Raw genomic sequence first — 25,246 nt, forward strand, 5'->3', positions numbered from 1 at the left:
TGCAACTGCGCATAGAAGCATTTCTTTTTTAAACCAAATTTGTGAAAAATAAATAAAATAATTTATTGTTTAATTAAAATTTCATTATTAAAAAACCTTTCAGGCGGCTTCTTCTAGAAGGTATAAAATAATTAACTTTATTAATCAATTTCCTGTATTATTCAGAATTAATTGAAAAATGCAATAATTTTGAATAAGATCCATTATACAAAGTAATGTCAAAAAACAATGATTCAATCCTTCTCTATTATGTGAATGAAATCAAAGTGTAATCTTATGACTGGAAAAAAAAATGTGAAATCAGTCAGCATTTTATTTATTTCAGTTAAATGTTTCAAAATTCCTCACCAATTTGTCATTAAATTATTTTCGTTTCAATCATAAGATTGCATTAAACTGTACAAAATAATTTTAGATTTCAATAAAACAAATCAATCGCATCTAAAAAGAAGTTTTTAAAAAAGTGCAGCATTCCAACATTGAAGAACCAAGAAAATATTCCCTAAATATTTATTCAATATTAAAAAAAAATATTTCATCACGTTTATGCCATTTAAAAAAATATAAATGAGTTCAAACTGATTAAAAATTATTCACTTGTTTTCAGAACACACTTTACAAAATAAGTAATACAAAAACAATATAAACAGAGACCTGCTCTGCACAAGTATTAAATAAAGCATTTAAGCGCAAATTAACAAACTACAAACAAAGGAAAACAAAGAAAGTATTAAAATATTCATCAGGTTACTTTCAAACAAGAATTTACACTATTTTTCCAATTTAAATCCCTATATTTAGTTGTAACTGAAGGGGTTAATAGCCATATTTGTATCCAAGCATGTTTATTTTTTAAAATCAAATGAATGTAGATAACTTTGTTACATCAATAACAATGCAAAGACAATAAATTTAATTGATTCAATATCAGCTCTTAGAAATGGTATATACATAGTCTAAGCTATCATTGTGTTAATTTTTTTCAAAATAACATACACAAATTGCCTAATAACCTTTTGGATTAAAAAAAAAACTAAATAGACTGTTAATAAATATCTAAAGTTAAGAGAAAGTTCCTATTTCAAAAAAAAAAAAAAAAAAAAAAAAAAAAAAAATTTTAAAGTTGTCAATCAAATAGCATATTTTATAAACACATACTTTGAGATATCTTTATATTCAAAAGGTGTTTAGAATAATAACGGATGCAAAAAATATTTCAGAAACTTGTTTCAAATTCTTCACTTTTTTTCAGGCAATAATGGGGGAAAAAATTATTTCAACTTACAGTTTTCACACAAACTACTTTTTTTTTTATTGACCATTACTTTTTTTTATATATAATTTCTTTGCTGAACTTTACTTATTTAAAAATGCATATCAGTTTTAAGAGTCGAAATAACCCCCCTTCTAAAAGACTATGTAAGGAAAAAAATTTAGAAGACGAATATAAAGCGTACTTTTAATTAATTACAATCGTATGGCGAATTTCTATTTTTAGTAATTGTTGGAAATATAATTAAAATGCGTTTTATAGCAAAATTCTTTAATAAACAAATCGGCCCCAAATTGTTTCCTTTCATAATAAAAAATAATACATTGTCAAAGATTTTTAATTTTAAATCTTTCTTGAAGCTTCTTTTTACTACTAGCATACAGTCCAGAACTATTCCAAATATTTAAAATAAAAGACATTTATCCATGGCAAAGGATTTACTTTAGAGCATTTAATGATTAATTGAACAGATGAAGGTATTAGTGTATATAAATCAAAATGGCTGTCACCCCTTCAGTTAAAACATGTGTTAACACTTTATAAACAAAGAAAAAAATTTAATTTATTAACCAAATTTAAGACTAAAATTCTTAATAGCTTTATTTGAAATAGAGCACTGAAATGAGTTTTAAGAATCAAACAATTTTGTCGCAGACTTTTGTTATATGAAACTACTGTCAATTAATTTAAGTTAAACATTCCAAGAAATATTTTGAGATCCAGCTCTCTTTTCTTTTTTCCATTCTTTGTGCTTCTTCAGACAAATGATCTGAAAGAGATGATACTTAAAAATTCAGTCTGTATCATTATCTAATAGCATATTTTAGATGCAGATTCTGGATAAGTATAGTGTTTGTATTTTATCATAAATGAAATGACGATAAATCCAACACAATCTCAGTTTTTAAGTTTCAGAAGACTTCTGTGCTGCCGCTCTTTTCTGGGCCTCACTAAATTTGCTTTCAATCTCCCGCTGGGCCCTTGAATTCTTCACTCGGTCTTTAGGAATATCATCCTCACCAGCTTGTAAAGAAAATTTCCTTATCTTATCCTGAAAAGTCAATTTCTCTGGACGAGACATCCACAACTTTTTAAATTCCGGCGACTTATCCTCTAAATCGGATGGTATTTCTTTGCCATATCCATTCTGGACTTTATAAGAGGCATATAAGGATGGCAATATGTCGATATCGCTTGGCGCGAAACCATTGGCCTTCTTTGTCAGTGTACTAGACACGCCCATAACTGGGAACTTTTTTTCATATGCTCTGGTTGAGCCGTTCCTTGGCTGGGCGACTTCTTTAGATGTCGCCAAAGAATTGACGCCATTTCCAGTAGCTGTTGACTTGGGCAATGTATGGGAAGTATAACTACTCGATGCTGAGGTTGTTCTCAAGTAGTGATAATCAGCTGGTTTTATGTTTTCATAAATACGAGACTGCTCGCTTTGTTTGGGCTTCTGCTCTTCTTCACGATCAGGAAAGCTATTGGGTACTTCAATCAGCCAATTATCTTGCGGGGGTTCTCTGGACCCATGCTCTTCGCTATCCGCAGAACAAAAGAAGGCACTTGAATCTGAAATCTCCAGCTTGGTGAGGCTGCTGACATTCGCTTCCATTTCGGCAACCACCTTGTTGCTGGTTTGATCAAGGTCCGGTAGCACTTCTGAAGACTTCTGGACTTCTTGAAAGTGGTTGACCAGTACAGCCTTGCTGGGTCTGGGTGCCGGTATGGGTGGTTTGGAGACTCTAGTCCCAGTACCATCAGCGTGTTGCTGCTCGGATGATATTTTCAGGATGTTGTTCGTAGGGGGTAGAGAAGACGGTTGCAATTCATTGTCAGGTATGGCCACATCCAGGGGGATGAAGTGCTTTTCGGAAGGGCTTCTGTGGGGTAGATCTCGATCGGGACTGGATTTGCTGGGAGGTGAAGGGTTTTTAGGGGGACTGTCAAGAAGTTCATCCAATAGTTTTAGGCCAATTCTTTCGTTAGGAATGACTGTTAATTTATCCCTAGGAAAGTTTGACATCTATGAAGAAAGAAAAAAATAATAATAAATTCAAAACCACGTCGAATTTAAAGAAGTAAATGCTAAGTTATTATTTCTTACGTTTCTTAAAGAAACACCATTTCAAATAATAAAAATGCTTAACTATAAAACAAATAATTTAACTTTTAGCATAAATTCTGATTATGTGGCATCATCGCCAGGTGTGTTTGGTTAAGTGTATTTGCATACATGCCTTTCTGTTGACGTCATTTATTAACCGATGGCGATGAAGCACCTTAATGCTTAAAGGAGAGATTCCACCTGCACTCATTCCCTTTTTGTTACTGCTCATGCATGCGCACGTGATTATATGTTTAATGTACTTTCTATTTTTTTAAACAGGGGTGTTTGTGGGACCCCAAAAAATCCCCGGAAACTTTTACGGACTTACTACCGACATTTTGGAGTTTCGAGAAGGGGGGGGGGGGAAATGAAAAATTACGATTATGAAGTATTGAATGACCTAATTATAAAAGTTCAATGAATTACTTTTTTTGCAAAATTAAGACCTTTGAACCCAGGTCACGTGATCGCACATCTGGTCGAACGAAGTCTCTCCCTTTTTTTTCTGCCGCGCCTACTTGCCGAAAAGAATCCAGAAGAGAATGTCCGAGAACCGGGGGAATGAGTCATAACTCGCAATAAGGAACGAACAAAAAAGAAGTTTTTTCCCCCTTTTCAAGCATTATCACTGCCTTTGGAGAAAGAAAGGGAAAGTTTTCACCACACACACTGACCTTGCGTTTTCTGCTTTCAAAGCAAACAAAATTACCCAGATCAAAATAAATAATTCATTATTTTTCCTACTTCCTTTTGAACGACGATCCCCGGAATTCCGGGGTTTCCCCGGAGCACAAACACCCCTGTTTAAATCTAATTTTTGTTCTGTTAAAACTCTTATTTCATTATACCTTTATTAACATTTATTATTTTGTGCCCTTATTTTTATTTCAGTATTATTTGCATCGTGTCACCATGCCCACCTGAATAAAGTGTCTAGTAGCGAGATATTATATAACAGATGGTGTTGGATTACAATTAGAATCTCCTACCATCGCCATCACTATACATTACATCACATATATCTGCAATTGTAAACAGCTAAAAATCCAATTCTACTTTTCTAAATTAACAATAATAAGCAAAATGTTGGCAGTATTTCAGAAACAACAACAGATATTTTAGAAAGAATGCTGTTTATACTGAGTTTTTATAATTCATAGAATTCGAGATTTTTATTATTGATTTTTAATATTACAATATTTATTTACAACCAAAATGTGCTAGAAATTACATGTAAGTGTGTGATGATATTTTAAAATCTAAATTAAATTTTAATTGATTTCCTATTTTTTATTTTGAACTGGTCAGTGTTAACTGAATTCTTAAATGTTATCTTATTTCCTGATCTAATTCTCACATATTTTTTTTTTTATTTATTTATTTATTTATTTCTAACACGAGCTCTTGAAAATTGACTTTTGCATTCCCCACACTCGGAGCGAAGAGATACAAATCCCTAATGATCACAACATTTTTTAAAAATAACTAAGATTCCCCTTCCTAAGTCAACTTGTGTCAAAGAAATCCCTATCAAAATCTCATCGTAAAATCACTGAAGGGAAAAATTTCTGTCACTTATATCACGGTGTAAACAAACGTCATTTTAACATCCGACTCTTTCTTGTCTAAATTATAACTTCCATGGTAAAATAAATCGAAGTATTAGTTTATTTCAGATATTATTAATATGATAAAAACCGAGTCTAGATGGGTACAACTCATGAGTTTATTGGGTACTCATAAGTTGAGATGGGTATAAGTTACGAGTTTATAATAGTACAATGGGTATTTTATGAGTACAATTGTATACTGACCTTGTCCGAAGAGGATTCGGTCGAGGAGGAGTCCGAGCAGACCGAGTCTTCGTCATCATGTTGCTCCGCCCTGCGCTGAAACTCTCTCTCCAGTCTCAGGATGCGCAGCCACTCATTCTGCTTCTCGGTCCGATCCTGAATGGACTCCAGGTACGCGATTTCCTGATCCCGAGCTCGTCTCGCATCCAAGATCTGCTCTCGTTGAAGCTATAACAGAAAACATGCAACAGTCAACAAACTAGTTAATTCACATCATTATATTAAAATGCTGTAAGTGAAAAGAGTCTTAAAAAACTGTCGCTCAGCAACGAGGAATTTATCAGCGATAATTGACTTGACTAGATTTTTCTGAATTCATCAGCGAGAATTGACTAGATTTTCTAAATTCATTAGCGAGAACTGACTAGATTTTTTTGAATTCATTAGAGAATTGATTGGTTTTTCTTGAATTCATCAGCTAGAATTAACAAGATTTTTTGAATTTATCAGTTAGAATTGACTAGATTTTCTGAATTCATTAGACAAAATTGACTAAATTTTCTGAATTCATCAGTCTGGGATGTTGGTTTGCAAATGATAAACAATGACGGATATGACCCGACAATTGCCTAGAGGCAATGGGCTGGAAAGGGGGAGGAATGCAGTTAATTTATTAAAAAAATAGTACTAGTCTATTGCCTAAGAAATATGTGGAATGAATATTTCCTAATGAAAATTTAACGAATAATACTTTATTGTTTGTATATTAATTTAAAATATAAGTAGTTCATAACATTCCAGTGAGCACGCTTATGTGAGAAATATACAACAGAAAAATTTCGTTTTATATCTTTTTACATCAGTTCAAAATAATTCCAACCTTTACCTTATTATAACCTAATTTTAATATTTCATATTTTATAAAAGTGTATGTGAGAAATGTGAGCGACCTTTCATGCTGGTATAGAAGTGGCGCCATCTACATGCTTAATTATAAAATAATACTGTCAAATATAAATTTTCAACTTCTTGTCTGTTTCATTACGTTTGCTTAATTATAACTATTATTTATAAAAACTGGAGGTCTGCTTAAATAATATTGTTTATGAATATGGATGACGCGCAGGTAGTAGTCATCTATACTTATAATAAAGCTCAATGTGTGTGTGTGTGTGAATGTGTGTGTGTTGGCGCTCTACAGGCCAGACCGTTCTACCAACAGCTACGAAATTTGGCACGTGTATACCTTGGAGGCCGGAAATGTGCACCTCGGGGTTATTTTTTCGAATTTTTAATTAAAATTTTATTTATTTAAAAAATAAGCGAAATTTTAGCGTCTTTCTGCTATAACTTCCGAAAATACTACCGCACAAAAAAGATTTTTACATGAAGTTAAAGATCAAAAATTTATCTTTTAAATGATACCAATGTTTTAACCTTAAAATTAAATTTCTATTTTTAATGAATTTTTAAATAAATAATTTAACTATATTTTTCAACAATTTTTTTCGTACAAAATAAAAATAAAATTTAAGCTGCACGAGCAAGTTTCGCATTCATGGGGAGAAAAAATTAGCTTTTTTCAAATTGTTGCCATCACATTGATTAAAGCTCCAATTAAACATACATTAAATCTTTTTGGAAATGAAATCTGCAAAAATATGATTTTCGTCACGTGTCTGTAGGAAATAAAACAAATATGAAATATTTTTTCTAAAAAATAATTTTTCTTAAAATTATTTTATGATCTTTTACACCATCTGTATTATTAATCCAATAAATCAGTTTTATTTTAAGGCAAGTTTTGTTTAATATGAACAGAATATCCATTCAAATCAGGGCCACACTGCTAATTTGTAAACCTTTAGTAATAGACACAGATCTGCTAAAATGTTCAAAATGGAAAATGGTTATATTTTATGTAACTTGATACAATAAATACTCTAATATATAACGAATTTTTGGATTTTACATAAAGCTTCTGCTGTGGAAATCACGTTTAACAAAATGTTCTTGAAACACTAATATTTTAAATAAAGAATTAATTTCCAATCAACAAAATCAATCACTTAAACTGACTAATTTATAAAAATTTGAATATCACTATTCAAAAAAAAAACAAAAAAAAGGATAATTTTAGATTTTCTATTGATCGTTTTAAAGAAAATACGCCAATCAGAGCGCAGGTTTCTTAAGATTAATTGGCCTAAGATTATGAAAATGTTGAGTTTTTCTAAATTTTTAACATTCAAAACTTAATAAATCAGTCTTAGTTAATCGTGGAAAATAGAAACATTCATTCATTTATTTAAAATTTGGTGTGACCTGAATATTTCTCAGAATATGATACCTTACTGCATAAAATTTAGACTTCATAATTTTTGAAATATATTTATAGGCCGAAACAAAATATTATTATTGATTTCATTTCAATTCTTTTGAAAGCAAAACTAAAAACTGAATTTTATGCTGAATCTGAGAAATTTTTGTTGAATTATTCTTTGAGATATTACGCAAATTATGAAAAATATTTTGTAGTTCACATAAGACTTAAATACCGAACGATTCTGTTTCCAGTACTCATATTCAATAATAATAATAATAAATAAATAACAACAAAAATGATAAATAAAATAAAACGCTTGGTTTCATTAAAAAATATCTTTACATTAATTGCAATTTCAGCATTTCCACTTTAAATTAAAGTTGAAGTTTTACCGGAAATGACAACAAAGTAGCAAAATATATATAGTAAATTGAACGAAACGATCTAAACAACAGTATAAGTTTGGTATGACTATCAAAATTGGAAGATTAAAAATGTTTTGTTTGAGAAGCTATTAAGAGACAAGTTAATTAAAATATTTAATTGAAAATTGTAGCGAGCGGTAGTACTGATGAACCGGCTGGTCGCCAAAGGCGGCTAGTAATAAATAAATAAAACGTATACATTTTCATAGAGCCACTAAAATAATAAATTCATTTTCCATAAATCATTGACATGCGGTTTCAGTTGAAAATGTGTTGAACCAAGAAACTAAATCGACTAATTCATTAAAACTGCATGGAACAGAACAAGAAAAGTGTGTGAATCCGACATTGGTAATAAATAAATGGAAAAACAAATATAAGCATGAAACAACAAAACAGAAAACTATACAATGTTTTGTTTTCTTTAAGTAAAAAGTATAAATATATATTAGCTGCACATTTTATTAGTTTTTTTTTTTCATGCTTATCTATCCATTTAAATGATGGTTAGAACAGAATTAAAATACTTATCTTATGTATGATAAAAGTTACGAAAGAAATTTTTTCTGACACTAAAGCGCTTATAAGAATTAAATCTAATTCAAACAAATTTTAATGCTATCTGTTTCATGTTAAGTAAAAAATGAGACAATTCGAAACACAAGATTCAACAAGGGCATTTTTTTTTCTTTTCAATCCCAGCACTGAAAAATAAAAATCTAATCAATTTGGAACAAATTACCCTATCTTTATTAATTCAAATTTCTGTGACCATATTTTTAAGTACATTAAAAAGTTGAGAACTAAAATTCACGTTTCTTTATTTATTATTATTATAATTATTATTATTATTTTTTACTGAAATCTAGTTACTCTTCTCCCCATCCCAATATGGGATATTTGTTTATAAATACAATTCAAGACATTCTGGGAGATCGTTAAAAATTTTCAACAAATCTGGGACAAATAGTCAACATTTGTAAATGTAGAATTTACACATATTTTTCTTTTTTTTTTTAACTAAATTCTAATTAGCTTTTATTTTAATATGAGACACTTCTTTATAAATAAAATTTAAGACATTCCTGGACAATATTATATAGTCTGGACAAATCTGGAACAAAAATAATATTCGGGTCTGCAGAATTTACAATTCTTTTTTTTTTCTAACTAAATTGTAATTAAACTTTCATTTGAGAAAGCGATATCTGTTATTAAGTAAAATTCAAAACAATATGAACCAACATTATATATTCCTAAGAAATTTGGGACAAATAATCAACATTCTAACCTATTGCAGTTACTCAAAAAATCTGTTTCATTTCAGAAAATAATATTTATTTTTTTTTTAAAAATAGGGGGAAATTTTATAACAAAATGGAGGGGAAACTTGAAATGAACAGTAAGTAAAGTAATTAAAAGATGCCTTCAAACTAAAACCATTTGGTCGCCAAAATCGCCAATTTACTCACCTTCTCTTTCTCTTCTCGTTCCCATGGTGATGCTATGAAAACTGTGCTCTTTTCTTTACGCTTCTGGTTATCATCATTCATTCTGCAATGCAAAACACAAATTCATTCATAAACGTGAATTTTCTTGAAATTCGGACAATAAAAAAAAAACAATTCTCAATATAAAAAATAATTGTAGTTGAAAACAAAGGGAGTAGTCTCTCCAAAACTTTTTGTCATATTCTTTTTCTTTAAAAAAAAATGCTATCTCCCAAGCCCACTGATTCGGTTAAGGATAATATTGTGCAATTTCAGTACAATATTTCATGTCATAGTACAATATAACTTTCTTCTTAATTATAGCTGCAAAACGTATTGTACTATGCTGTGTAATACAGGCTTTCTTTTTAATCAAGTACGAAGTAAAAAGTAGCTCGAATATTTTACAACATTTGTATAGAATTCGATTTAAATATGTCTCCGAGAATCCTTTTTTTTTTTTTTTTTTCCCCTCATTATTTGTTAACACATACATAAAGAATTGAGACACAATTTATTTAGAAACGATAATCGGGATATAAATGGAATCACATGGCTTAGAGCCGGTCTCTCTATAAACATCCGGGGGGAGGGAAGTAAATTCATTTCAATCTGAGGGCAAAATATCCTCTTGGGATAAGGAAGGCATTTTCCCTTTAAGAAAAAGTAACAACATTATAACGACATTTTCCAATATTATACGGTTCCTTTAAACTTCAGAATACGGTACAGTCGCCAAATTGTAATATTTGATAGGCGATAAATTTGGCGAGTTTTCTACTGTTTGGCACGATTAGACGGACACTAGCGAAATATCTGTATCGTCTACTTTAGTTTCACTCTTTTACAATATAGTAAATACAATATTGATTACTTATTAAATAACATTATTATGACATTCTACAATTTTATGGTATAACTTTGCGCAACAGGTGAATCAATCAATAGTTCATAGGTCAAAAGGGGGTGGTGTTACCTTTCCCAAGATGATTCTTCGTGAGACTGTCGTGGTCTCGAAGACACCGACGAGGAAGCGTCGCTGCACAAACTCGTCATCGAAGCAGAGAGCAGGGATTTGTCGATTTGCTGGTGACTGTTCGAAGGTTTCAGAACGCCTGCAAATGGAGAACAAATTTCGTTATGATACAACACAATTTTAGTTTTCTATTAAAAAACATGACCCACATATTTTTGAAAAATAGCCAATCTAATGTAAAGGTTTTGTGAAACAGTTTTACAATAAAATTCAACGTTGTTTTGGAGTTTGGTTGGACAAAAAGAAATAAAAAATAAAGGATAGAATAACAATAGAAAAAAAATTATTTTTTAATTACAAGTATCACCTGCTTTGTTCTGATAAGCCATTTTATATAAATTTTGTTTATATATCATTCCAATGAAAATCTAGAGATAAATAACAAGTTATTTAGATCTTTATATGCCATGTAACTCAAACATTTAATAGTTTGTTAATTACATAATCAACATTTAATGAATTTTGTAAATGAAATTCGTAATTAACTCATAAGTTCCATTATCCTGTTCCACATAAATATTTTAAATTATCTTTCATAATTTTTTTTTCTGCCAACAAGGTTTTGTTACCATATTCTTCATAAATGTTAAATTGTTCGTATTAGAAAAAAAAAAAATTAAATACCAATACCATATTACATACAGAAAATCAAAGAAAAACACAATATACTTTTCAACGATTCCTTTTGTATTTTAATTTAGAGTCTGAACTAATAACAATTGCTACATAGCATCTCTATTTTTAAATAATTAATCATGAAATCAATACAAAAACGAAATTCACATACCGGTAATTTAGCAAGATTAATCCATATTTAAGAACAGGAAAAACTAAAATTGAGTAATGCACTTTCACGGCACGTTAGAGATAGATTTTCTGAACTTCAACCAAGGTCATTCTATATATATATATATATTATAACGAACGGACAAGCCAGTACACTCGGCCAAAAACCGGAACTGTCTCGACTATTCCGGGATGTCCGGTCAATTTATCACTGATATTAACGATAGCATGAACTTACAACTGAAATTTAATAAAATTCAAATGAATTATTACGTTATAGAATAAGAATTATTAGTCACTTAAGACATATTTTAAGCATGTAAAAATTTGTAAAGGAGAATTCAGACAATGTAATTTCAGTTCAGTTCAGGTAAATTTAGGTAGGATTTCTCATTGGGCTCAATTATAACATGCGGCACAACAGCAAAACTGTAATTTTAAATTGCGAAATATGATAACCTAAGAGTAACTTTTAGTTAATATTTGGCAAGTTTTCTATTGTTTAGCAGTGACTGGCGAAAAATAATTACCATATTCTTTAATTTACTGTTTTCATCTTACAATAATTAAGATTATAAAAAACAATTCTGATAGTTTAATACAAATCTCGGTCAAAATTACTAAACCTGGGACATTTCGGAATTTTTTTTTTTTTTTTTTTTTAAAGAATGGTCATAACATTAATCGCCACAGTTTTTTATACAGCAAATTTCACTTTTATTGCTAAATATTCTGAGTTTTATAATGAACAAAAAAAATCAAATACTCTATAAAATGTGCATAGAGATTTTTAAGGTATTACATCATTCCATAAGTGAAAGATAAACTTGGAAAATCGGACTTTGTTATAAAATTTTCTCACTTTCGTATATATGCAAATTTATTTTTTAAATCAAAATTTCAAATAAATAAATAAATAATCGTTTCTAATAAATAAAAATTCAAATCATAAGCTAGTGAATGAACAAGATTATCTCAAATACTACTTCAAATATGCATTAATAGCAGATGATTCAGAGATTTCGCAGTTCCAGATAGCACAAATTACGGAATTCCTCATTAAATATCTGATCAATTTAATTTCATATAACAATAAATATTTACTTTAATTAACATATCTTACTTTAGTTCATTTTTTAATTAATTAACTCTGAAAATATATAATATTTTCTTCATCATTTAATATATATGCACCATGAAAAAAAAATTAAAGCATCAAAATTCTTGAAAAATTATTTATAACTATTAGCTTGATTTTCTTACTATTATACAATACAATAAAAGCATTTAATTATCATGATTGATTAATAGGAAATTACAAAATTCTACACAAGTAAAATATTACTTATTATCTTACGAAACCTGGCGGCGAATATAGCATAACCAGATACAGGAATAATTAAAATTTTGATATACTACACATAAATGATTAATTAGAATTTCATTAATTTAATAATTATTTTAATAATTCAACATTAACACACATTTTAGCCCAAGAAATTGAAATTCATAGAATTTATATACTTTTTATTAATTTATTTAATTGGCAGTAAGGTAAATAATATTTTTTAATCGATTTGCTCGCATCTTTGCTTACCGCAAAAACCAAGTCGAGAATTAGCCACTATCAAGATAATAATAAACAAATATAAATATAAAACAATCTATGAACAAATCTAACCAATTTTCATTAATTTAAATAAATTTATCAATATTATTGTAAACATTGATATATGTCTTCAGCAAATAAAAAGAAATACTCGTTTGAACACTCTAGAAATTATGGTTAAGAGTTATTTACATCATTGAATTATGGTTAACAGTTACTTACCTACAACAAAATGGCACGACAATAATTAAAGAAAACAATTTAAAACAATCTAAATGTTATACGTTTCTTTATCATAAAAGATCCAAGGTTCTACTAAAATACAGTCTTTCCTGACCGGCCGGTTACAACAAGAATCCTACCGCTTGAAAGAACAACCTCATATTTTGAAAAGAAAAAAAAAGTAGAAAACTTTCTACAGATAATCTCCCGAAGAATTTGTTATCGGAATAAACTGCGAATGATGCGTGGCAAAATTAAAATATAGAAAATAAATGCTGACGAACAACGAGCTCTTGTTTAGAACAGTTACTAGATCAAGAATTCCTTTTTAAGAAATAGCTCTACGGTGCTTTTTCTTCTTAAGGAAAAAAGAATCGGCTTCCGTGGCGATAAGAAATATCGAGATTATTTTTAAACGATAAATTTAATCCACTCAGCACAAGCTTGAAGTAAAGAGGAATCCAGCTATAAATAATGAAAAACTACTCCGAAAATTTTAATACCTTTACTTTTTATTTTTGTTCCTTAATGGATTTTGTCCATATATCCATTTGCTTTTATAGAACGATTATTTATGTTTTGTTGCTAAGATTCGGAGATGTTGATGAAAGATTAAAAATTACTATTTATTTCGTGAGTTGGATTATATTTATGTTCCATTTTGAAGCTACACGAAGGCTAGACTTAGTAATTTTGAAATGATGAAAGATTTATGTGGAAACTGGTTCTAAAATGTGTATTTATAAATCAAATGTATCATATTTCGAATGATTTTTTTTTTTTCAATTCCTACTATTAGTTCACTCTCTCTCTATATATATATTTATATATCTTGTTCAAATTTTCAATCGTTAATAAAATACTTTTCATTCATCTACTCAAGTTCAAATACATTTTTTTAAACTTGTAGTGGATGACACTTGATGTTAATACAGTTTTTTCAAATATTAATTCATTAATTAAATTTAATTAATTTTATTACTTTAAATAGAGTTTAGCAGTTTGTAATGAAAATTGTAATCAACAGGCAGTAGATCAATCGGTAAAATGCAAGGATTTCAGTATTTTTCACAGAAAGGTGAAGAATGCAAGTTCAATTTTTGCCAATATCAATAATTTTTGATACTTACTTTTTGATACTTAATAATTTTTTTTTATAATTATTTAACAAAAAGTAACTAAAATAAATTATTTCTTTGTTGATCTAAGTAGGAATTGATTTTTTTTTTTTTTTACATGTTTTAAAAAGCTTGGTGAACTACCATAAACTATTCATATCATATTTTTCGAATGAAACATTATTAATAAAATAGATTGAAGTTCTCTCAACATTTCGCAATACACTTTTTGAATAAAGTCTGAATTGAAATTCGAATAAATCATAAATTGAAACCAGCAGGAGTTTTTTCCCCCCAAACTTTCTCGCGTGCTCTCATAAAGGTGAATGCCTGACATTGGTGTACAATAGTTACGAAGTAACTTTTGTCATGAATTTAGCATTTTGACTGAATCTTTAATATCATACTTGGAGTTCTTTTTTTTTTTTTTGGCGGTTATTTCTTGGCATGCGGTTAATAGTATAAGAAAATCGAATTTGTGTTTTAAGCACATTTTTAACAACCGACTGAAGGGAGAAAAAAATTGGCGCAAAATTGCACTTGTAGTCACAAAATTCCGATATATTTAAGTCATTACGTTTTTGTGTAACTGCGTGTATATGTTTCTAAAAGTACAGACCGACAGACGATCCATTCCTTGTTGGATTTGACTCAATATTTGATATGTGTCTATACTATAAATATTAAATCTATACAGAATTTTATCTATCTAGCTCTCTTGGTTTTGTAATTATCATGTTGACTTTCATTCGAACAGCCGGACAGACAGACTTTCTGATTACAATTTACTCAAAATTTAATAGAAATCTACAAATTTGGTGTGAAGACCATATACCAAATTTCATCTTTCTAGTTCACAGCATTTTTGAGTTATCTTTGTCACAGACAGACATACGGACATTTTCCAAAAATGTGTTTTTCAAACTCAAGAAGGCCTAAAACGTGGAGATTCGTCAAAATCTCGAGTTCGAATTTTTTGACGATTATTATACTTTCTCTATACTACGTATGCACGAAATTAAAAACATAGAAGGCGGATATACACATAAGTTTCCCTGATTTTATGGCTCAATGATTTTACCCAGTGGTTGATTTACGCATTTTAAGGGTTCAAGAAAAGCACATTATAAAACTCTTCTTTTAATAATTTTAGCCAAAAGTTATTGATCATATTTGTTTCACATTTCAACATGTTTCTAATTTAACAATTTATTAATTATTTACTTTAAGTTATTTTATTTATTCATTTATTTTTATATTACAAACTTAGAAAATGCATATTGTTGAAGTTTCTAATGGCTCTTGTCATAGACAAACCCATAGAAGTCGATAATTTTAAACCAAGGGCGCATCTTTTTTTTTTCAGTAGCGCTAACTAGGGCCAGAGTACGACTTAGCTACACATACGTCACAACCCTTTTCACGGGGAGGACTTCATTCAATCATCCACAGATCGTAATGTAAGCCTGAATAAGAGAACGATCACCCCTGAATCAGTACCCATAGTGGTATCACCCTCGACATGGAGGACTTTGCGACCACGACAGATTTATACGTGCGCCAGCCACCACACACACGAAGAGTCTTCGGCCGGCGGGATTCGAACTCGCAACCCAAGAGACGCTACTCCAACGCCCTACCAACCAGGTTATCCCGGCCCAAGCCTGTTTTTATTTATTAATTATGATCAATGACTGCATAGCACCCATGCTTAGGAATAATGTTATTTAAGCAAACGCTAAATGTTAATAAAAAATATAACAATCAAATGAGTGTAATCAAATAGATAGGCGCCTATAAAATTATACTTTTAAAATATAAATAAAATCTTCACATTATTTTATAATTCATACAATTTGTATTTTTAAAAATTTATTTATGGTAAATTTATTTATATATTTACTAGGCTAATAATATTTTTCAATCCACCTGCCTGTACCTCCCCCCATCCACCCCCGTCAATCCAGAGGTTATATGCAACTACCTGATCGGAAATACATTATTGAATTTACTAATCTTAATTTAATTTTACCATCAACTTTAAACTTTTAATTAATTTACATAAGTAATAGGAATTTTTCGACGACATAATTTGGAAATAAAAAACAATAAATATGGATATTTTTAATAATAAATGAAAAAAACTGTATAAATTGTGCCGAACTTCAAAGTAAAAACATAATTTCATGCGATTTTTATATGCGATAAGCAATGTATTAGCAAATTATTATTTTTTTTACAAAAATCGAAATCTTTAAAATCTACGAACCACTATTACCTAACTACAGAGGTAAGTTTTTAATTAGACAGACTAAGCAACTATTTAGGGTTGCTAGGTTAATCTGAGAGGCTAGGTAGGTCGATTAGAAAAACTTTATTTTGCTATTTGCCAAATAAGTAAATTAGTGAAAAATACGAAATCTGTGAATGATACAATATTTGAATAATACTAACACTTTATCAGATATAATTTGTTCAAGTTCACTCTTTCATTACATTCACTCAATTAATAGAATATTTATAAAATTAAACATTTTTTTTTCAGTATAATCTTATATGCAACCGTGGATGCTAGTTAACCTGAACCATAATAGATGAATAAAAAATAAATATGTATTTGTAAAATTAATAAAAATATTAAACTGAAATAAACCATTAGTATGCTAAAAATATGCTAGAATGTGAAATTAAACTGATCATTTAATTAAACGACCATCTTCATAACGTGCATTGTCTAAAGTTACAAAATATCTAAATCCGCTGTTGCCTATGGTTCAATGTCTGTTTCATTTATTAATTACTAGCTTTTACCCGCGACTTCGTACCTGTGGAAATAAATTGGAATTTATAGCCTCAAAATATCTAAATCCGCTGTTGCCTATGGTTCAATGTCTATTTCATTTATTAATTACTAGCTTTTATCCGCGACTTCGTACGTGTGGAAATAGATTGGAATTTATAGACTCAATGGCTTTATCTTTTGTTACTCCTGCGCATGCGTGAATTTTCAACGCCAATTGGGACAACACAAATGTATGAATTTTCTACGCCAGTTGGGGCAAAGCAATATAGATTATAAATTTTTAATTTCCTTTATTCTGTTTTATTTTAATTCAAAAGTACTTCAGAATGAATCCGAAAGATCGATTAATTAACATTTAATTTTAAATGCATCGAACATTAAGAAAATAAACAGAATCGTTTGAAATAATAGTCAAAATCATGTTAAGCCTAATCTCATTGGCATGGGGAAAAAAAAAAAAAACCTGAAGCTTTACTCATTTGGCGATTTTTGACGGGAAAGTTAGTTTTTAATTAATAAATAATTAGCCACTCAATTAAACGGAATAAATAGTAGCCTATGTCCTATTCCAGACATCTCTCAGCTAAATTTCATCAATTCTGTTCAGCCGTTCTGGCGTGATTGACTAACAAACATTCATCCATCCATCCAAACTTTCACATTTACAATAGCAGTATAGATAACAAGAATGAAATGATGACAACAATAATAAAAATCTATATTACTTTGGATAAAAAAATTGGACAAAAGCAGGATATAATAATAAGGCCAGTAAACCAAAGAGAATGATGACATGACTTACCTTCAGATGTCCTACGTTGCTCCGATTCAGATGGTTTACTCGGCCGCCTACAGAATTCTCTGCTGGAACTTGACGACGAATCATATTCCGATCTTAGCGACAACGTTGACGAATCTGTTGGTGAAACTTGATTCGGTGGACGACTTGACAATTCATTGATCACACACTGATAAGCAGGGACTGTTGTCAACTGAGCACTCGAAGCAAGCAAACCATTCGGAAGTCGAGGCATGCGAGGGGTTGGTTTGACAACATCCTTAGTATACGTCGAACTGACCTGCCCATTCCATCCACGAGTTTCAGTTATCATCATCATTTCCGAAGGTTGTGGCAAAGAATGAGAGGGCTTCTGAGCCACAGGTGGTGGGGGATGAGTATTACGTCTGTCACTTCTAGGATTCTTCAAGCCATTGTTTTGCTTATTGTCATAATTATTTTGTGGAGGATTGGACTGACTGCTATAATGAGTATTAGCCACGTGGTGATTGGCGTAAATGTTTTCGGGGCATGTTTCTTGTATGCTTCTAGAACCATTCCTCACAGAATTTTCATATAGAGGTCCATTTCCGTTCAACATGGGAGGAGTCCGTTGCGGATCTGGTGGATATTCCTTTTTGTTTGGATTGACAGTATGGAACTGATTGGCATAGATAACATCGTTTTCAGTACTAGGAGGAATGATTCTGGTATCAGGAGGCAAACCATTTCGAGTAGTGCGAGGGCATGGCCCATTTCGAGGCTCATGTAAAATTCCCCGTTCGTCATAATACGGCGAGGCGGGTTCAGACCTCCGATTTCTATAATCCATGGTAGAATTGGAACAGTCTCCAAGAGGTCTAGTACCCGCTGGCAGAGTTCGGCTCTTAAAGCCATTCGATGGTGAAGAGTTCTGTAAGTGGCTCGAAGATGGAGATGGTTGCGAGCGAGGACAGGGGAGAGATAAAGGTTCTTTTCTCATTCCATTATTCGACGGAGTTCCATCGAACATAGCCCGGGGATTTTTGGGTGACATTTGTGGTATTCTGTAAGGAATGGCTAAATGGTCAGTGATCACCGGTTGACCATTCGTGTAAGAATTAGTGTCCACAAAAATCTGTTGAGATATGTCACCCTGAGACGGAGATTTGCGATACTGTCTATCGTAATCGGATGAAGTAGAGCCATTTCTATCTTGGTGACGATTGTAGGAAGCCATTTCTGATCTCTTCAGAGTTTCAGCATCTGGATACGTACCCAGAGGTCCAGTTCGGAGCATCACAACAGGTGGTGGCATAGGACGGGCTTCCTGGATATTAGGACGAGGGCATAGTTTACCACTTTTAGAATATCTTGGTTCATAGTTCGAGGCTCCGTCAATGACTGGCCTAGTGTGAGAACCCGGTTGGGGATAGCCACAAGATGTTGGGGAAGAGCCATTGGACTGCATGGGGTAGCAGTGTCTGAGAAGTCCTGCTGAGCCCTGAGTATTACTCCTGCGAAAAGATTTTTTTTAAAAATAAAGCTTGGAATTACTTGTTTATATAATTTTGAGATTCACTGCTCATACACAACAGATATTTATTCTCAAAATTTTCAATAAAAGTCTCGAAACTATCAGTTTTTTTTTAGTACCATAGAATGAAGTGAGGTATTGATAGGCGCAAGCAAACATGCATGTACTGGCTAACATCGAAAGCCGTTAGTTCTGGTTATCAAATAGGAGTAACCTGAAAATCAGCAGGTTTTCGCTAATGTTCAACAGAGAAACATTTTCAAGAAATTGAGCTGCTAAACTAAACACATTCTCACCTCAATCTATGATACATAAAAACATTATCTAGGGATAGTCAATTTGTCATCGAACCATATAGGTCACCCACTTACCGCTTAGGCATATTGTTAGGCGTTTCCAGTCCATTCTGCATGGGCCCTCTAGGAGGAGGAGGCCGTCTTCCAGGAACCGGTGGAGGTGGCCTCAGCTCTGGCCTCATCGTCATTCCAGGATGACCATCTTTACGAGAAGCATCCTATAAAGATAAATAAAGACTATTTTTAAATTGCATTCCAACATTTTAGGGATGGATATAATAGAATTATATTTTCAATTGTGGTTGACATATGATTAAAAGAGTTAGAGATTTAAAGAATGTAAAAATAAGATTTTAACAAAAAAAAATTAATATCACATACAAAAGACAAAAGAAGAAATGCAGCGCAACTCACGAATAAGATTCGTACGACAATCCTATTTAAAAATGGCATTTTCGTTCATTTGAAAGTACAGGAAAGCACTCTGGTAGTAAGTGAATGTACCTACACTTCGTTGATACAACTGAAACCGCAAATACGAAATCGTCATTTGACCGGTCACTGTACGTTTGATATTAAGAAAAAACAAATATCAAACTGACATGAATTCATAAATATAAGATTGAAATTCGATATTTTGTAGAATGCTACATATGTACTTCCGTACGCTTAGACGAATTCGAACAAAATTGGATACATTTTTTTAAGAAATAGAAGGATTAACAAACTGAGATTTTTTTTTTATTTCAATTTATTGATACAGACTTTAAATTACTTGTTTCAACAATCGAAACAGATTTTTTTTAAAAATGGAAATACCGTAATAAATAACGCAATAAAAGTAAAAATCCAAAGTCTTTTTTTTTTTTTTAATTTAGAAATTGAACTTGGACATGCTTGTTGCTTAAAATTTCGTTTTTGATAATTAATAAATAAATTACCAGGACGTAAAGTTGGTAATTCTAAGAAAAATGACTTAATGCACTTTAAAGCAGGATTCCACAAACTGATTCACGACCGAATTATTAGGATCAAAACGTTTTTAAAGCTCTTTTTCCCTTTCAAATTATCAAAGTTTATAAACAAGAAAAATAAATAAATAAACATATTGTCTAAAAATATTTCAATATAATTTTATGAAAAATTATTTTGAATCCATTTTTTTATTTCGAATACTTTATTTTATTGAATTTTAATACTTTATCGTTTTAAGTACCTTATATTCGTATTTAGTTGTTTATCTTATTCAAGGATCAATTTTTACTGAAATATAACTAACTTATTTTAATTTCCTAAATTGTTTCGTAACTTTTTTCTCAAATTTTTCCACCCAGAACAGTACCACGAATACTTTAATTCAACACTGTCCAATAAGAAATTCTTATTCTTTAAAAATTAATTTTGAATTATTTATAAACTAATTACTATAATAATTTCTAAATTTTTGTCTTGAAGCAGGAATGTTTATAATAATGAAATTTTAATTCTTGCAATATTAATAAGTGTTATTAAATATTAATGTTAATAATTATTATCAAATATTAATAATTATTGAATTTTAGTTAAAATTTAATTTTAAAAATGATTTTTCAATTTATTCTCATTACATTCCTTACATTCATTATATAGGTTCATATCTCATATATTACAGAATAGTTCTCCGATTTACAGCCTGACTTCGAAAACTTTTTTTTCCTGAAAAGCAAGTTCAGATGACCACAGAGATGTTAAGCAAGGATTTCCAGTAACAAATAGTTAGAAAGCTGGAGGCACAGGGGCCTTACAGGGTCTCGCTGATGTGTCATTGGCCTCGGACCGGTCCGGGCCCGTTTTCGCATCACCTTCGCAGATAAGCGGTCGAAATCAATCGATTGAAGAATGTCGACATGCCCTTCCTTATCTTGAGTGAAAGACAGATAAATTCTCCCATTACAGAATGATGCAAAAGCAGATTAAAGTTAAGGAGGTGATATACTTACAAAAAAAAAAAAAAAATCTTGGTAGTGTAACAGATATGTAAGCTTCGTTTAGAGTAGCATCTTTGTCCCAAAAAAATCTTGGATAAGTTATTTTTTATCGAAAATAATATGAAGCGAAAAAAAAAATTTTAATGATAAATATGATTAAAATTTAAGCCTCCAGATGTATCAAAAAAGTCATTATTTTTTTTTTTTTTTTTACTAATAAAATATATGCATTAACTAGAAATAATTTTAAAATTAAAAAAAAAAGTTAGAATAATAAAAGGTGTTTTTTTTAATCAAAAATTTAAATGTCAAAAGCAAAAAAAAAAAAAAAAAAAGAGCATGAGACGCTGATAAAAATACTCAATGTATAAAGAAATAAGAATTTTTACAGCGGCACCTGCGTTTCGAATTTCTCCTTTTTTGTTCTCTGGCTTCCGAATTTTTGTTTTTAAAATATTATTATTTTTATTTTTAAATACATTAATAAACCATGTTTTATTTTATTTACTTGTTTTCTATTTTTATACTTTATTTCATTTCCACTGATATAATTGTACTTGTGTACTAATCATGTATCATTGGTTTAACCACATGTCTATGGGGAATATAATCGCTAGCAAACACACCTTTACTTTTAATCATTCTTTCTGAAACTAATCACTAGATGGCGCCCACCATTAGAGAATCAAAAATAAATCAAAATTATAAACTTTAAGTCAGACCATTCGATATCCGATGAAAAAAATTTTGTGTTTTTCTTACGAAAAGCCAAAGTAATGTACCAATGTAAAACAATTATTTAATTACAAGCTGATATAAATGTTTATTACTTGTTATTAGAATTTTACTCCCGTGTAGCTAGCTAATCTGCTTGTCTTCAAATCATTCTAGATATAGTTTTACTCTGTTATTCATCTGTACAGAGATTTCGATAATAATTTAAAAATGAAAATAAGAATATACAATCACATAGGCAATCAAAAGGACTCAGAAGTTTTTATCAGTCTTCCTCTGATAATATCTCCGTTTTAACCAACAATAGTATTATTTCCAAAATTTTCCCACATAGTCTCTAAAAAAAGTCGTGCTAGAGAATGCCTTGCATGTCAATGGCGCACAATAGCTAATAAATATTAAATTTTGGCGCGAATTCAACATTTTTATTGAATTTATCTGTCATCTTTGGCGAATCACCCCTGGAATACCATTAATAGTATCTGAAAATCGAATTTGAGCTTTAGAACACATTTTTCTCAACCGATTGATGTAAAAATTTGATACAGAGGTGCACTTGTAGCCGCAAAATCCCATCAGAAATTTGACATATTTAAATCATTACGTTTTTGCATTATCGCGCTTACATGTACAGACCGAAAGGCAGTCAACAGGATATTGATTTTGGCACAAAATTTGACAGGTATCTACATTATAGATATTAAATCTGCGTACCGAATCTTATCTATCTAGCTCTCTTCGTTTTGTAATAATCGTGTTAACTTATATTCGAACAGATTTAACATCTAAAGAACAGATTTCTATTAAATGTTAAGTATAATATTTGATGGAAATCCTCAAATTTGGTGTAAAGACCGTATATTAAATTTAGTTTGAGGTATTTTTATCACAAATAGGCAGACATGTTGTAGAAATGTTTTTTCGAACTCTAAAACATGCAGATTCGTCTAAATCTCAAATTCGAATTTTTTGGCGATTACTATACTTATTACATATTACATATACGAGAAATTTTTTTAAAAAATGATAAGAATTTATTCATTTACCATTTAAATATTAAACCATTCCACTAAGTCCTCAGTTTAACATGCTGTATTAAAATTTAATATATTTATAAATGACGATAAAATAAATCTGGTTAATAATTCAAAATTTTTAATTCAATAACCGTGCGAGACTGAAGAATTATCAAGACCCATTTTTGGCGAGATTTTTATCGAACAGCTGCCATCATGCCACAAGTCAGCGGAAATTTATAGTACGAATCGTAAACTAATCCGTTCATTCGCTTTTGAATAATAAATTGACTACTCAGCTAATTCAATGTTGATTTAGAAAATTTTGATTTATTATATCCATCTGGTTGTCTAATACATTCTTAAAAATGGAATATACAATTAAGAAGTTCTGAAACACACACAGAGAAAGAATGAATGCTGGCATTTTTTTTTTTTTTTTTTTTTGTTACTGTGTTAATGAGAGCTTTGATCCTTATCGCGCTTATTATAATAGATATTCGATTATAATAAGATAATTATATCGTCAAAGTAATATTCATTTTCATAATATAAATATTAAAAAAACACTGATCAAATTATTTTTTTTTCAGCTTCATAAAGAAATGTTGATTTAAAATTGATGCATTAATTCTTTTTCATTAAATTTCTTTCAAAAAATTAAAATCGTACAATAATAAAATGTTTTCATACACAAATAAGCAAATCAAGAATATGTTTTTTGATTCTACCAGAATATCGTTTGCAGAACAGAATTTTAATGTTAAAAGTATTTTTTTTTATTTTATTCTTTATTAGTAAATTTCTTAATTTTTAAATATATAATAAATTTAATTCAAAAAAATTACAACATTTTCGCAAAAATCGTTCCGTTATCAAAATAAGCTCATTATTGATTTAAAAAAATCTAAACGCTATTCGCCATAGGCTCATTTATAATAGTAAATCATAACATCAAAAGTTATGACTTTTATACTTCCAAATTTTTGGTACTAATCTACAAATATAAGTTATTTTTCACAATAATATATTTTTTAAAAAAGCCACGTGTTCGCATACTAAAATGTAAACAAAATAATAAATAAAATTAATTTTTACAGCGAATAAATTTAATTAATTCAATATTATCAGCAATATTTCTAAAAAGCACTCAGATTCATAATATTTCGAAATAGTAATTAAGCTAAAGAGCTTATTCTTTCTTAGAATACAACAAAATATATTATAACGTTAGCATTTTCAAGCGTTTGTTACAATACCTACAAATATAAATTCTTTTCAAAACAATATATTTTTTTAAAAACCACGTGTTTGCATTCTAAAATGCAAACAAAATAATAAATAAAATAAATTTTTACAATGAATAAATTTAATTAATTCAATAATAACAACGGAACAGTAATATTTCCAAAATATAACACCGATTCATAATACATTTCAAAATAGTAATTAGTCTTAAGAGCTTATTCTTTCTTAGAATACAACAAAATATATTATGACGTTAATATTTCTAAGCATTTATTAGAATACCTTCAAATATAAATTATTTTCAAAATAATATATATATTTAAAACCACGTGTTTGCGTTCTAAAATGCAAACAAAATAATAAATAAAATCAATCTTTACAGAGAATAAATTTAATTAATTCAATAAATAGCAAAAATATTTCCAAAAATCACACGGATTCCGTATACATTTCTAAATATAATAAGGCTTAAGAGCTTGTTCTTTATAAAAATACAATAAAAAAAGTTATGACGTTAATTATTTCCTTTTGGTACAACACCTACAAATATAAATTCTTTTGAAGTAATATTTTTAAAAATGTGTTTGCATTCTGAAATTCAAATTGAACAATAAATAAAATCAATTTTTACAATGAATAAATTTAATTAATTCAATAATAACAACGGAATGGTAATAATGCTAAAATATTACACAA

The 25,246-nt window shown here is 29.7% G+C and overlaps 1 protein-coding gene across 5 annotated transcripts in view; it reads right to left on the minus strand.

The window, feature by feature from the left end:
- Positions 1 to 1,103: 1,103 nt before the first annotated feature.
- Positions 1,104 to 25,246, minus strand: part of LOC129984559 (uncharacterized) — a 109,663-nt gene continuing 85,520 nt past the window's right edge. For all 5 annotated transcript variants that reach the window (XM_056094470.1, XM_056094474.1, XM_056094472.1 and 2 more), the window contains exons 5-10: positions 19,660 to 19,802; positions 17,797 to 19,268; positions 10,397 to 10,535; positions 9,403 to 9,484; positions 5,201 to 5,407; positions 1,104 to 3,302 (exon numbers count right to left, since the gene is read on the minus strand). In XM_056094470.1, coding sequence (XP_055950445.1) covers positions 2,178 to 3,302; positions 5,201 to 5,407; positions 9,403 to 9,484; positions 10,397 to 10,535; positions 17,797 to 19,268; positions 19,660 to 19,802 — 3,168 coding nt within the window. In that variant the 3' untranslated portion in view covers positions 1,104 to 2,177. The remainder of the gene's footprint in view (positions 3,303 to 5,200; positions 5,408 to 9,402; positions 9,485 to 10,396; positions 10,536 to 17,796; positions 19,269 to 19,659; positions 19,803 to 25,246) is intronic.

The sequence above is a fragment of the Argiope bruennichi genome, chromosome 9 (assembly GCF_947563725.1).
Source record: "Argiope bruennichi chromosome 9, qqArgBrue1.1, whole genome shotgun sequence".
NCBI lineage: Eukaryota > Metazoa > Arthropoda > Arachnida > Araneae > Araneidae > Argiope > Argiope bruennichi.